General features: G+C 43.2%; 2 protein-coding genes across 3 annotated transcripts; both read left to right on the forward strand.

Annotated features, from left to right (window-relative positions):
* Positions 1–2,879: 2,879 nt before the first annotated feature.
* On the forward strand, positions 2,880–10,733 carry btc (betacellulin, epidermal growth factor family member). Of its 2 annotated transcripts, none has more exons than XM_053411686.1 (5): positions 2,880–4,852; positions 5,536–5,643; positions 8,322–8,439; positions 8,720–8,866; positions 9,040–10,733. In XM_053411686.1, exons 1-5 carry the CDS (start codon positions 4,813–4,815, stop codon positions 9,173–9,175), a joined length of 549 nt encoding a protein of 182 aa, XP_053267661.1. In that variant the 5' UTR covers positions 2,880–4,812; the 3' UTR covers positions 9,176–10,733. The 2 variants fall into 2 exon arrangements, with proteins under 2 accessions (XP_053267661.1, XP_053267660.1); XM_053411685.1 differs by having other exon boundaries at positions 8,319–8,439; positions 9,040–10,730.
* Positions 10,734–13,368: 2,635 nt separating this feature from the next.
* Positions 13,369–14,598, forward strand: rxfp3 (relaxin family peptide receptor 3). The gene has a single exon (XM_053411684.1). The coding sequence runs from the start codon at positions 13,369–13,371 to the stop codon at positions 14,596–14,598; it is 1,230 nt and encodes a 409-aa protein (XP_053267659.1).
* The last annotated feature ends 633 nt before the right edge of the window (positions 14,599–15,231 follow it).

A 15,231-nucleotide genomic window follows, 5' to 3' on the forward strand; every position in this document is an offset into this window, starting at 1 on the left:
ATAACGAATTGAAATACTGGGCAGCTCACAAGGGGTTAATTTAGTTCGTTTTCAAACGTCTCAGTGGGCAGTTTTCTCTTTTACAATAATCAAACAGATTCGTGCACAGCTTGACGTTTTTGGCACAAGCCACATGTTTTTCATGTTCTCTCTGATGTTTTTCCATCCTGTTGCCAAAGGGGTCAACGTTTCTCATATGCAGATTTAATGATCATAGGAAAAGTACGCGAGAGGCATGGACAACACATTTGATGGCTGGTCATACATAGATATTGTAAAAATCAAAGTGAATTTATGACATCATAAAAACAAGCGAGAAGCATACAATGTCAGGACATGTTGAAAGTCTTTATTTATTTCATAGGAGGACCAAGGTGACTTGTGCCATCTGCTGGTCATGTTTACAGGATGACATTTTCAGCTTTCAATTTTCCAAATTCAAATATCTATCTTCATTTAAAGAAACTGAACTCCAAAATGGAAATACTCAACTACTGAATTAAGTCCTGGATTTAAAATTGTACTTGGGTAAAATATTTAAGTTTTATCATTGCAAAACACGTAAAGGGGACATATTATGCCCATTTCACCACAGTTGATATGGTTCCTTGGGGTCTTAATGAAATGTCTGTAACATTTTTTGGTAAAAATAACACAAGGATCATTTAAAACAGCACCCTTTTTACCCTGTCTAAAACAGCCCTCCTCAGATTGACCTGTTTTGAGGGCCCCGCCCCCCTCTCACCCCACCCCCTTTCACCCCTCTCACCCCTCCCCCTTCTCACCCCTCCCCCCTCTCATGGAGGTGTAGGACATAACGTTTTTACCTCCATTAATTAGCCTGTGTGTTTGAATGTGTTCTCACTACAGAATGCATTCAACATCTATAGGGCAGATTATGGGCCTTTATGTCTAAGAGGAATAGAGCAGTAAGTTTTTTTTATGCATGAGATATCAGTCATTTCTGCAATACAAATATGACTGAGAAATAAAATACATAAATTACTCTTCCCTCTGTATTACTTTGCTAACTGCTCATCTTACACGTGTCAATTGTTGACATGTTACATATCAAACACTAAAAGCACTGTTTCTATACACTTTTATTGTCAGAAAGATTGCTAGAAAGATTGCAACAGAGCTTTTTAAACAGTTATTAAATGTACTGGCTGGGACAGAGGCAATAAATACAAAAAATACCAAGTATAATAAAAACATTTATTACAAAAATACACTTTGTGCCATCAGTAGCCATACTGTAAACAAAGGAACACTTTATATTTGTGTGTCACCTTTTATTCTCTAAATACAATGTAAACTTTGCTCAGCCGTTACAGGTATTTGGCGTTCAGAAGCTTTGTTAGCTGGTGTTTGGGTTATCTGGGCCGGAGAATCAGGGTGGTCCTGCCCTCCTGCGTGGTGCTCCAGATACGCAGAGTGTTCCCTGATGCTCACATAGCTGGCTATAACTTCCTGCTTGTCAGGTTTCTCATACTTGGCAGAGAGATCCTCGGGTATTGAGATCTTCAGCACCTCATTCACATATGGGGCCGGGTCCTGAAAAACCTCGTGAAAGATGAGGTCCAACATGTTATCCACGTAATCTGTAATACAAATTGGGGGAAAAAGTTGGACATTTTGCACTTTTTTGTATTTATTATTTTCTTTTTATAATTATTTTGTAATTATATTATTCTATTTATCGTGAAGACGATAAATAAATGGTCTTTAAATCGTGAAGACCATTTAAAGACAGCAGTTAATTGATATGTTATTTATGTTTCACATACTGTTTGTACATTGTTTGGCTTTTAAATAAAGCCTGTGAGACTCAGGGAAGGTTGCATCTGCTTTCACCGGCTTTGCTGTGCACTCGCCCTTCTTATATATTACATCTGTCCCCAGCCGACACACAGGACACACCTCAAACAGCTCCAGGAGGCTGTTTTCATAGACAATATATGTAAGTGTGTCTTATGAACAGGGTTGGAAGATTCCATTCTATTAGAAAGACAAAGATTTCACCAAAAGGCTGCAACAGCTAAAAAAGTGTAGGATGGTAATCCATCTGATTATTAAAATGTTTAGATTAAATATTGAGTCACTCACGTCACATCTGCTGACTCAGTCAAGACTGTGATCGACTCATCAGGATCATAGGTAGCATCCTGTGGCTCTCCGAAGTTCATACTTGAACAACTTGGGTTGTCCTCTCCCTCCTCCAAGCGAGGTCTCTACAGCTGAGGTCCCAACACTGACATCAGTGCAGCACAGTTTTCTGTGTGCCTATGATAAAACAGACATTCAGTATCCGTGGAGTCACAACAAATGAGATGCTGTTACAACTTTAACACGGAGACACAATCAATGACATGACGAAGTAACTGAGAGTCAAACCTGTACTTTTGTAGTGAGGTCGCAGTGTTTTCATAGAAAGCTGCGTGCCATGTGTGCATCTTTGGTGGGTCCGTCTGGCATGCTACGTGATGTAGCCTAGCACCGTGAACAGATGTGCTTGCCTGAACACCAAAAGCAGCAATGTTATTCATGTTTGTACTACTGTCATGCATACAAAGATACAAGGACACATTTCCCCCAACTAGGGCTGGTAATGAATAATCGTTCTAGTCCCGCACATTATGACAACAACATCCTCCGGTATCTTGCGCGAGCGCCCGTAGCAGCAGCTGTAGCTGGAAGTTAGGTTCGTGAGTGTTGTGCTCTCCACGCTCTTCCCCCCCCACCGCTCGCGTGTCCTCCCGTGAGTACTGTGCCGCTGATTTGTTTCCATGGCCGCACTGGGCTGGAAGTTAGCTACAGCGCTCGTAGCTGCTACAGCGGCTACGGCCGGTGCTACAGCGGCACAGTACTCACGGGAGGTCACGCGAGCGGTGGGGGGGGAAGAGCGTGGAGAGCACAACACTCACGAACCAGCCGTCCTCGATTAATTGTTCAATAACGTTATTAATAGTCGAACATGAAAACTCCTGTAAAGTCTCTACCTATCCCCAACCCCCTCACACACGCCACAACATGCTAACGTCACTAGCCTCCACACAAAATGTCTAAAAGAAGCAAATACCAGAATTATAAAAAAAAAATACTTACATCTACCTCGTCTTCAGTATTGCGATGGAAAGATGGCACCGACCCCTCTTTCAATAACAACCTTTTCGAGAACCCGGCATTATATTGGCCCAGGTTGATAAAACAGTCGGATACAGATATTTGCCAACTCTTGCAGGAACGTTGCCATCATATATTAACTCAATCCATCTCAATCTGGTGTCTTCTGAAGCTGGAGTCACATGAAGACATTTGTGCTGATTTGTGCAGCCGACCACTGAGCATCTCGGTTGTCGAATTCGATTCATGCTGCTAGTTAGCTTATCCAAGTGTTCCCAAGGCTCGCAAGAATGAAATGGTGCCGGACACCGTCTCAAAAGTGGATGGGTCCATCTATGGGTGGGTCGTGTGGTAGTGGGGGAGTGCATAGATCTATGGGGTCATGGGCATGTTGCGACTATGACGTCTATTTCGGTCGTAATCCCATTGGAGGCACTCTAGCATATAGTTTCTGAAATAGAGGAACCACAACAAATCGCGGGAATTGTTTTTTTCCAGAGTTTTTGGGACGGTAGACATGCCAGATACCCACCTTAATGTGTAGAAGCACTACAAAAGTGGAATTTTCATAATATGTCCCCTTTAAATGATCAAAATTATGAATTAACTTGTTCAGTTTGGGGGGAAGCATGTAACTACTCTACTATTCATTGTTATGTTACAAGACAATTATCCCTGTTGAATAAATGTGTAAGAAACAATGCTGTAAAATTGGGTTAAATGCTTTAAAAATTTGATTCAGGTAGTCAAATTTTATAAAATTTCAGTTGTAAAGCCCATATTCACAATTGGCCTCATAGGCCTTAATAAGATGCAACATGCTCTGCGTTTAACCCTCGACAAGAATGAGGAAAAACTAGCAAAGAAAACCCCTGCCAGTTAATTCTGCAGAAAAACATCTCCCTCCCTTTGAAATGTGTTGGCGGAGGTACAAAGTGTAATGAAATGAAACTACTCAGGAACAGCAAAGAACATTAATCGACTGCCCCTGAAATGTTCCCTTTAAACATTCCTCCAGCTGAGTCATACTCTGCAGGGATCGGTCTGGATCGAGGCCAGATGTTACAGTGGTGTTACTCATCCTCTGATTCTGTCCTTCCTCCTATATATCTGCTCTCTGTTGATCCAGGAAACCTTCAGAAGTCTTACAAAAAAACTTCCTTCACTGGAAAAAAGAAATCTATTTGCAAAGTGCTTTGCTGTTGAACAGGTTCTTGGTGGTGAGTACTCCGTCTTTCCCTTCATTCTTAAAAAACAAGGAAAGTTTCAGGTGTACAGGTGCAGCTGCCCTCTGACAAGGAAATAACCTGTGTGGCTTGAATGGAGCTGGTGTTCTCCTTTAAAGGTGTGGGCGGGGAGCAGAGAGCAGAGTTGGGTTTCAGTGCCACCCCCCTTTTTTCTATTCTCACACTCACACTGTATTTGCTGTCCAGTCCCAGTCCATGCAGGGAGCCACTTTGGGCTGCGTGTGCGCTTTGATCAAAGCCTCAGACTTTTCAGACCATGGGTTTAAACGCCATCAATGAAGGAGCACGACACGACACGTCACTGGGGAACTTTCACAGCGTGTCCACACCTTTTTCAAAGGTCATTGACCTCTGAGAAAGCACTGATCCAGTTTGACTTCTACTCGCCAATGACACTGAGCTTTCAGTTTTTGGATGAGCACTTTTATCCTGTGAGGAGATGGCCAAGGTGTATAGACTCTATGTGGGAATAATAACAGGTAAGGCGTGTGTTGTTTCACCCTCTCACTTGAATCTGTGCTCACTTTTAAACAGAGGGATGTGTTTATAACATAGTAATTATCTAGAATCATACTTGAGTTTTGCAGCCTCAGAGAGACACAGAGTTTACATATGATCACATATAATACGCTCTCTAACATCTTCCTAGTGACAGTTACACATCTGGGGACATATATATAGATAGAATGTCACTGTATGGGTTAATTCTGTATTGTTTATACAGTTGGTGCACTTATTCAATAGCCTCATGCTTTCTGAATGACCCACCCCTGTCAGGTTTGGAGACATCTCTCTTCCTACTGAGCTTTATTTGTATAGTAGTGTGGGTTAGTAATTCAAATTAACCATCCATGGGATATTTATATATGCTAATCATTGTCAAAACGAGTGCCCCTTATGTGAAATGACACAAGACACGAGGCAGGAGTGGGCGTGAACGAGTGAAAGCACCGCTTTCTCTCTAACAAGGCCAGCTGGCATCCTGACCCAGATTAGGATTTTTAAAATGTTTATCTCTTAGGTGATGCTATACATTTAACAAATTGGTTTTAATATTTGAGCATTTTGCATCATCTGTTTGTGTGTGTGTGTGTGTCTGTGTGTGTGTGTGTGTGTGTGTGTGTGTGTGTGATGTGTTTCCTCTTTGTGTTTCTTCCTGCAGCTCTGGCCTTTTGCAAATACTGCATCGCAGAGGGGAACGCCACCGTGGAGTCCACCAATCCAACTATAGACGACTGTCATCACCATGGCAACAGAGACAATTGCACAGGTAGATATGGACAGGAGGTGAGGGGCGGGTTCCCCCGCAGGTGTCACAAAAGGCTATTCTTGCCTGGAACATTCAAGATGGTGGTTTAATATAACAATGGACAAAGCACATTAGTGGATATGAACATGCAAACACAAATTTACACAAGTACATCTCACAGGAAAGGAAGAAATCGGGAAGAACACAGAGATAGAGGCATTTATCTCTGTGTTCTTCCCGATTAGAGATAGAGATAGAGGCAACCCCGGACTGGGTTGCACCAGTTATTCATGAATCCATCATTAAGTTTAAATTTAAAGTCTTTCTAAAAGTCTGACTAGTGAGCTTTTAAATATAGTCTTAAGCAATCTTATGACACATGCAGTGCTACCTCATCAAGACCAATCAACTTTGTAAACAAGAAGTCATTATGGGGTAGTAGAAATCCCAATAATAACAGTTTTAGAAGTACAAAAGATATTTCATGACTTTTGCAGGTTTAGGTGAGAAAATGGTTTTGTTTGTCTGCATGTAGAAATAGGCCACATGTTTCTCAGTAAGTTCCTGCAGTTTAAATGATTGGAAAATGTCTAAATGAGCATTTACCAAGCTTCAGGTCAGACACTCAAATTGCACCATACAGGGTCACAGCAGGACGCCATTGTTGTGGGGTTTTCCTGTTGGTTCAGTTGAATATACAGCTGTAACTCATGGCTGTTACTGACATTATTCAGTAATAATCTCCACTTAATAAGTCATCGTCATGGTGCAGTGCATTTTAATTCAGCAACGTGTAAAACATCACTTGATAAAACGAGGCTAGGACCTCCAAGCGTGCACGCTGTTAGGCGACTCAAATGGCAAATGTACAAACTATAATACAATAGTGGATCTGCAACTTTCTCAATCAACAAACCAACAAAACAAAATAGTAATACACAACACATAGCCAAAGCCAATGTAATACTGCAAGAAATTTGCTAAAAACAACAATTGCTACTGTATTAGTGTTAGTTGAACTACTGGTTAAAACTCTGTCTAATTGCAGCTTTCAATTACCTTTTAACATTATGCAGATAGTACCAAATGAGATATAAAGTTCACCTGTCTCAGTCATAAATACAACTCGATTGAGGTTAAAGTTGTTAACAAATGTTCAAATTAGAAATACGTTTTATTATAAAGAAACATCTTCATCAAAATTCACAATTTTTTTTATGAATTGCTCAACATTTGGGGACACACAAAGTTTATAACACGATTGATAGAATTTTAATTTGCTAAACAAAAAGCTTTGACCAGCAGCTATAGCTTAACTTAGCTTAGCATAGCATGAAGACTGAAAATGGAGGGAAACATATTTTCATCTCTCTAAAACCACAAAATGTTGCTTCTACCATTCATTATTTTTTAAATATTCAACGGACAGGATTGGTATTTATCCTCTCATCTTAACCAACTCTTGTTAAGAAAGCAAATAAACCTACATGTGATTCCCGAGTTATTCCTTTAAACTTTGTAACTGGATATTTATCTTGTCACCGCTGAGGTCATGTTGCAGTGAACAACCGAAGCGCTCTCCTTGATGTCACCTGAACAGCAGTGTTGTTTTACGAGAGCGCTTTCAACTATGATCTCAAGGGAATGACTTGTAAAGATAGCGGCGGCCTGTGGTTAGTGGTGGCCATAAGGTCAGCGTTATGGCCGACCAGCAGCTGCAGGGTGTGTGTTGCTGTGTGTTTGTTATCTGTCTATAGATGTGAAATGGAGATTAAATCATCATGTGCTTCATGTATTGAGAAATGACATTAATTGATAAGTGAGACCCGATGACACCAGGCGTTTGCTGGCACTGACAGGCCGGCTTCCTCCACGGATCTTATTGCACACGGCCTATTTATATCACGGCATGCCAGGAGGCGAGGGCGTGAGTCAAAGAAGCAAGCTCACGAAACGCGACCACTGAAACAACTTTAGGATATTAGCTTGTTGCTTTACTAAGCAAGGTAAATTGAGAAGATTGACACATGACACTCACACTTATGGTCAAGCGATGACGCCCTCTAGCGACTATACTTGCTTTTTTCCATTTGGGTTGCAGTTTTGATGCTATTACACTTGTTATCATTGTTGTGCGTATTAAACTGAGCCTTTACCTAACCAAACCCTGCTGGCTATATAACAGCCAGTGGTGCTGGGTAAATACCTTAGCTTAGCATAAAGACTGCATGCAGGGGGAAGCAGCTAGCCTAGATCTGTCGTAAAGTACTAGAATTCACCTACCAGCACCACAGGTGTTATTTTTTGAGGATTTATGTTGTTGGATTATTTGGAGCTGCGATCATTTGTACTTGTAGCCGTCCAACTGTTTCCCCGTTTTCAGGCCTGTAGCTTCTGATCCATCTGCCAGCTGCAGGCTTACAATGAACAAATAGATACTGCAGGAGAGGGATATTGATCCTCTCACCGCCTACCAAGAAACCAAGGGGATTTGCCAAAGTACTGACTTGGTTGGATGCCCAAAGTAATGATGGATTCATTTGTAATATCTGTATGCTGCAGTGGATGTATTTACTGTCTTTCCCTTCAAAAACTGCCCAAGAGATCCCAAACATACAACTAGCAGAGGTGAACTTAGACTGGAACACAAATGCTGCACTTAACAGAGGTTGAACATGATTATTCATTTTCTCCAGTAGACCCAAGAGATACAGAGCCGTGGGGCGGCCACTTCTCAAGATGTCCTGAAGAACTAACGCACTACTGTATCCACGGGGAGTGTCGTTACATTGAAGAACAGAAGGCACCGTCTTGCAGGTGAGAAACGTCTGCTGCTATAAGATGGAGAAACTGACACCTGTAGTTTGGTAAATGTACATTATTATAAAGTAGAGTAAAGAGAAACCTGGGACAACAACTATGGAGTAAGGTGATCTCAATACAGAATGGATGAAAGAGAAACTGCTTGAGTGAGGCCGCTTTCATCGTTTTCGTTCTTGCGGTATAATGGGTTTTGAATAGGTATTATCCCTCTATATTTGGAGAAGCAGATGAACAGCAGGCTATGAAAGTAATCTTTAGTTTTGTCTCGCCCCAGGTGTCACAAGGGTTTCATTGGCTCCAGGTGTGAACATTTGGACCTGGACTGGCGGAAAGGAGAGAAACAACAAATCATAATTGCATGCGTCATTGGCGGGCTCGTGCTGCTCATTCTTCTCATAGTGTTCATCTGCGTCTGTTCACAGTAAGCCTTTCTGTGTGTATGTGTGTGTGTGTGTGTGTATAAGTGTGTTTCAACAATCAAGTGTTTTTCCTGATATGTGGAATCATTCCTATAAAACTGAGGTTTCTGTTATTTCTGCTGCATATACGATAAGTACGTGGCACCTTGGTTTGATAAATTTGTTTCTCCGACAGTCGTAGGAGCAGATTGTGTCCATGGAGGGGCAGACGGAGGGAAGAAAGGAGGAACGGGTCAGAGAAGCTTGGCATGATGGATACGCACACGGTCCCACCAGACTCAACCGCGCCACCTGAAACGGACACTGTATGAGGAGTTCGCATGAGTCTGTGTGTCTGGGAACTGTTTAGATATGAGAGGAGCTGTCCTCCATGTGGCAGCTGCTGCCTTTTGTCTCACAGTAACGGCAGCTTGGGGTCTCTGAGCTGGACAGGACCGAGGCCCGCTCAGAGGGAGGGACATTTGTGGATATAATATGTCTCTGGCTGTGGTCAATCAAGCTGGAGCACATGGAGTTCGCCCCCCTTCTCCTAAAATTGTGCTCTGTCTTGGAAACTGGAGGACAAAGGAGATACCTCCCTGGATTTATGATAAACAACAAGTTGGGGATGAGTGTGGGGGTGGACGTGCGCTGGCAAGGACACTTTTTTCCACTACAGGAACTTGTAGCCTGCCACTGCTGCCTGCACAGATCTTTTCATCAATTGTTGCTAAAGCGGAAAGAAGTCGTGACAGGAGCTGACAGCCAGTGACAGCTGATGAGGTTATTGGTCTGTGTGGGAGACTCTGAGACTGAGAGGAAAGTGACTTGAGTCCATGTTCTCTTTGGGGAATTACGGCAAGCTAAGAAATCCTTGAATGTAGAGAGACACAAGTACCAGCAACTACAGCATGTACTGTAGTTTTATGTGACATTATTTCTACTCTGTTTACTGCTGCTTTTTCTTGATTTGGTGTCAATTCACAGATGCACAGTCAAAATCGTATTCATCACTTATCACTTATCCCTCTGTGCACAGCAATGTCTCCACGGAAAACTCACGCAGAATATTGTTACTGGTCAACACATGCAATGCAAGAGGAGCCTCACGTATTACTAAAGGCTGCAGGTCTGGAAGGCCGAGGAGGACGAGGACAAGGGGAACTTGTGCTGGAGGATTTTTTTTGATCTGTATATTTGGAGCCGGCCGGCTCCAAATATACAGATCTGCAGCGGCAGAACAGCTTGGCCTGTGTGCGGAGGCTCGGCCAAAGTGAAAGTCCTCCACTGTATGAGACACTTTCCAAGCTGCCAGTGACGTGTGTCTGTGTGTGTGCATTACTTCTGCATCTAAATGTAGAACGAGGACGTTTAAGAGGGAGTCGGTGAAGACTGCTCCTGCTCTTTCCGTTAATAAATATGTCTATTCTGTATTTGCTGTCCGTTTAAATGATTGGAAAGAATCGAACAGAAAAGGTCACTACATGCATGGGCCTTATCTTTGCAGTATTACTACGCAAACAAAGTGGCAAGGAAATGAATGCGCTCCCTTTCAGGTGATTGTACTTTGGTTACGTTTTTTTATTGTGTTGTTGCTATGGTGCTGTGTATAACCAGCTGGGGACCGCAGCAAGAGTATCGACCATTATCTCATCCCTGCTCATTGATACTCACACTGTTGCCAATGTATTCTTTAAAACGTGTGTGTGTGTGTGAGTGTGTGTGAGGAACTGAACCAGCCAGTGTGTGAAGATATAAATGAATGAAACGGATAAACACAGCATGTATAACTATTATTTAATGCATTTAAATCAGCTTTACTGTCTTATGTATTATGAGATGGTTCGTAACTCTTCAGGGGTTTTACTCAATATTTTCATTTGAATTTGAAACTGTTAAGACAGCTGCATGCACACAAAGTTTGAAACAAAACAGAAAGTGATCTAATAAGTTTCACAGGTGCTAATGCACTTTTATTTGTTACCTTTGGATGGAGCCATCCTGGCCGTTTCACCCTGCTTCCAGTCTTTATGCTAAGATAAGCCCAGCTGACCGCCTGCACAGACATGAGAGCTCTGTTGCTCCTCTTATCTAACTCTTGGCAGGCAAATAAGAGTCTTTCCAAAAACTATTCATCTCAGTTGCGGGCTCCTGCTCGTTCTATCTGTTCTCCACCAACTGTGTCTCCCTGCAAGCTGTTACTTAATTTTTCACGGTTTTAGTAACGAGCACGTTTGAAATCCCTTTTGAATCTATGTCATCAATCAATACCTTGATGTGTTTAATGTGTAATTCATCGTTGCTTATGATTAACAAGTTTTAAGCTTCTAACCACACATAAGTAATGGTTTTGTTCAGGTTCTGGTGGAAGTTAATGTGTTTCGCTGTGCGCCAGCTGTAATTCATTTAGCAGAGGCAGGAACCTGACTGATGTGCTTTTGGCTCCTCTTGCCGTGCACTGCTTTTCCTCAGAATGCCTACAAAACGGAGCTTTTTTCATATTCTTTATGCCAGGGCGAATATGAAGTTAACTTGGAGAAGAATTCATCAAAATGAATGAATCAAAATGCAAGAGTGCCAAGATGTGATGCAGCATGTTTCCCAGAGCTACTGCTATTTTTAGAATCAAACCGACATTCCGACAGCTACACTAATCCAGAAGGTTTATGTTCAACAATCTATTCTCTTCTCTGTCTACAACCAATTTTTTTGAATCTTTGACCTAATTCCAGGTGACCTGTGTGTGGCTGCCATCACAACAGTGATAGCTGTGGAATGCTGGAGTTTCTATATGAGGGGTGTGTCATGCGGAACTTGAGAATATGAGGCTGATAAGACAGACAGATACTGTGGATGTTTGTTTTGGAGCAGAGGTGCAGTAAAAAAAAACTCTCTTTAATAAATCTGCCATGTTATTTAGAAAGTTGTCAAACTGTGACTGTAAGCTCCTGTGGACCTGTTGTGGATATGAGACTTTGGATGACACACACTGATTCACACTGACTGCTAATGACTCCATCTGTTCTCCTGTGGTATGCCTGCGAGCGGCTGGCTGCAGCAGCTGAATACCGAACAGACTGACAGAGAGACACCGCACCTCACAGATCAGCAGCGGACAGGGGACAGGAGCGAGTGGAGTTGTTTGGCCAGGTCATGTGTTGTGTGTCCCTCCTCCCCTGTCCCATGTGTTTGTGTTCAGTTTTTGTAGTGAGTATGACCACCACTGGAGGTCAGCAAAACACTACAGCCCTCACAGATATTTCAATTCACCAAATGCTGAAATCTAAGAAAGGTACATTTGCTCAGGTAATTTACTAACGTGGAATTTGACGTTACTTTACAAAAAATTCCGTTTCAAGCGTCCCTTCTTCTTCCAGTTTACATTCCAGAGTTTTAGAGGGATATATATATATAGCTATGTTTTCATTTTCAGTCATTGTTATCAAGTTGGGATGGTCGGATCCTATACTAAGAAATAAAGAAAATAAATAATAATATTTACTGCTCTAAATTTATTTGACATTATTGCAAATTAGTTTTACTGATTTGCAATAATGTCAAATAAATTTAGATTTCATAATGAGCATAATAAACTATGTGACACATCATTAGTCACATTTTAACCAGATGCAATTTAAAATGCATTTAAAATGCTTCTGTAATAATAAGACAAAAGCCTAAACACCAGTATGAGTCAAGGACACTTTGATACTTGTATACTTACACGCATGTTTAATGCAGGACTTTGGTATTGAAAGATAAATGGATGGATGGATGGACTGAATACTAATACTTGTATATATAGAGGGACAGGTATAGTGCCTTGCTTGTTATACATTATACTATATATTATTTGAGCATTATGCTTATTTGATGATAAATTGATCCTTTATGCATGTCATGCCTCACTCGGAATGTAATTTACCCTCCTCAGCTTGTCTGTCCTCTTTTTATATCTCTGGTCACCACCTCATTCTTCCTCAATCCATTGTTTTTATTATTTCCTCTCATCCTTACTCTCTTTCTTTTTTTTCATCTGTGCCATCCTGCAAGGTGAACACTGGGCAACGCTGACGGATCGGTATGGCTATACACTGCTGTCCCTCGGCCAATGGGAAGTGGGACAAACGGGAAGCACAATTAAAAGGAATGGACCCACCCACCCCCCTCACTCCCTCCCCCCTCTCTTCTTTAACAACATGGCATCTAATCAGAGCCAGGCTCCTGGTTGGTCAGGACGCTTTCTTCACGGTTGAAGTGCTGAAACGCGCGCAGAAAAGCTCATAGCAACACTGAGACCTGATGAGCAGCTCTGATGCCGGCACAGCGACATTTTTCTTTTCTTCCCATTGATTCAAGGAAAGTTTAGCACCGTTTTTTAACGTGGTTATAGACGTTCTTTTTTATTAAAATAGAGGCTTGCCCAAGTGCGTAAAATCCAAAGATCGTTCGAGTTTTACAGGAGGTGAAGCTTTTGGATCTAATGGCATGACTTTACTGAATATCACCTGGGGAACAAGTTAAAATGTCTGGGGAATTTATCGGAGGTCTGTACGAGGACTCGGCGGGAACAGGGACTAACTTCAGCTTCGTTTTTAACGCGACCAACCGCTCCACCTCCGCCGACAGTTCCCACCTGTCAGATTTAGGGAAAACGGACTTCGCGGGAGATGGCGCAGCGGTTGTGCGGATTATCATCTCAGTCATTTACTCTCTGGTCTGCGCGCTCGGGCTGGTCGGGAACCTGCTGGTTCTGTACCTGATGAAGTCCAAGCGCGTGTGGAAGAAGTCCTCCATCAACCTCTTCGTGACAAGTTTGGCGGTGACAGATTTCCAGTTCGTGCTGACGCTGCCGTTCTGGGCGGTGGAGAACGCGCTGGACTTCACTTGGCTCTTCGGCAAAGCCATGTGCAAGATAGTGTCCTATGTGACGGCCATGAACATGTACGCCAGCGTGTTTTTTCTCACGGCCATGAGCGTGGCCCGGTACTGGTCGCTGGCCTCCGCGCTGAAGGGCAGGCGGCGGCGGACGCACTGCTGCTCGGCGCGCTGCATCACGGTCCTCATCTGGGTCGCCGCTGTCTCCGCCGCGCTGCCGCACGCAGTCTTCTCCACAACCGTCAGCGTCTCCAACGAGGACCTGTGCCTCGTGAAATTCCCCGAAACCAACGGGAGCGCGCAGTTCTGGCTCGGGCTCTATCACTCTCAGAAAGTGCTACTGGGCTTCGTGGTGCCTCTGGGCATCATCTGCGCCTGCTACCTGCTCCTCCTGCGCTTCATCACCTCCAAAAACAGCAACACCTCCAGCGCCAAGCGACGCGCCAAAGTCACCAAGTCCGTCACCATAGTGGTGCTGTCCTTCTTCCTCTGCTGGCTGCCCAACCAGGCGCTCACAGCCTGGGGCATCCTCATCAAACTCAACGTGGTCCACTTCAGCTACGAGTACTACACCACGCAGGTGTACGTCTTCCCCGTGTCCGTGTGCCTGGCGCACTCCAACAGCTGCCTGAACCCCATCCTATACTGCCTGATGAGGCGGGAGTTCAGGAAAGCGCTGAAAAAGCTCTTCTGGCAGGTGACTTCGCCCACCCTCACCACCATCAGGCCGATCACAGCCACGACAAAGCCAGAGACGGACGGACAGGGACGTGTCCTGGTCCCCCTCGGCGCGCCCGAGGAGGCCCCTGTTGTGTTTTATCCTCCGGGAGCAGTGATGTACAATGACAGGAGAGATCTGCCACGAAACAGCACTTAGTCTAAAGTGCCACGGACTGTGTATTTTAATGCTCTGTGAGTTTTATTACATGTGTTAATGTTAATGGACATCATCCCACAGTTGGCAGAGGGGCTGCGGTGTGCGTCCAGCTTGGATGTGCGTAATTGGCGAGAAGAGAGCAAACAGAAACTGGCCTGTAAACCACCATCATCTCAGTTAATCACATTGGCTCCTGCTTGTCTGTCACTTTGCCCACTTCGCATTTGTGCTTTTGCTCTCAGCTACTCTTTAAAATAAATGAGGGGAGGGCCTTTTCTCTTGTGCCATATTCGTTTAAATGTCAAATGCGTAAAGTAAAGTGCACGGACAACAAAGAGCGGCTTGCTGGTCCTTGTCTTTGTTCAGAGGGACAGTGTGTGCACCCGTGGCCAGTATTCACTCCTTCATTCGTTCAGTTCGGACCGCAAATGAATCCCTATCCTTATGTTTTTAAGTCAACGAGTTTCACACCTTACTGGTAATTGATTTAGACAACGTTAGTGAATGCTTAGAGTAAATAATGAATGTGTCATGAGCAAAAAATCACCTGCACACCAAACATTACAAAAAGGTGATTTATAGCATTACAGCAGTTACATCACAAACTAACTAAAGTTATGTACATTAGTGATT

Source organism: Pleuronectes platessa, chromosome 19 (genome assembly GCF_947347685.1).
Source record: "Pleuronectes platessa chromosome 19, fPlePla1.1, whole genome shotgun sequence".
Classification (NCBI taxonomy): Eukaryota; Metazoa; Chordata; class Actinopteri; order Pleuronectiformes; family Pleuronectidae; genus Pleuronectes; species Pleuronectes platessa.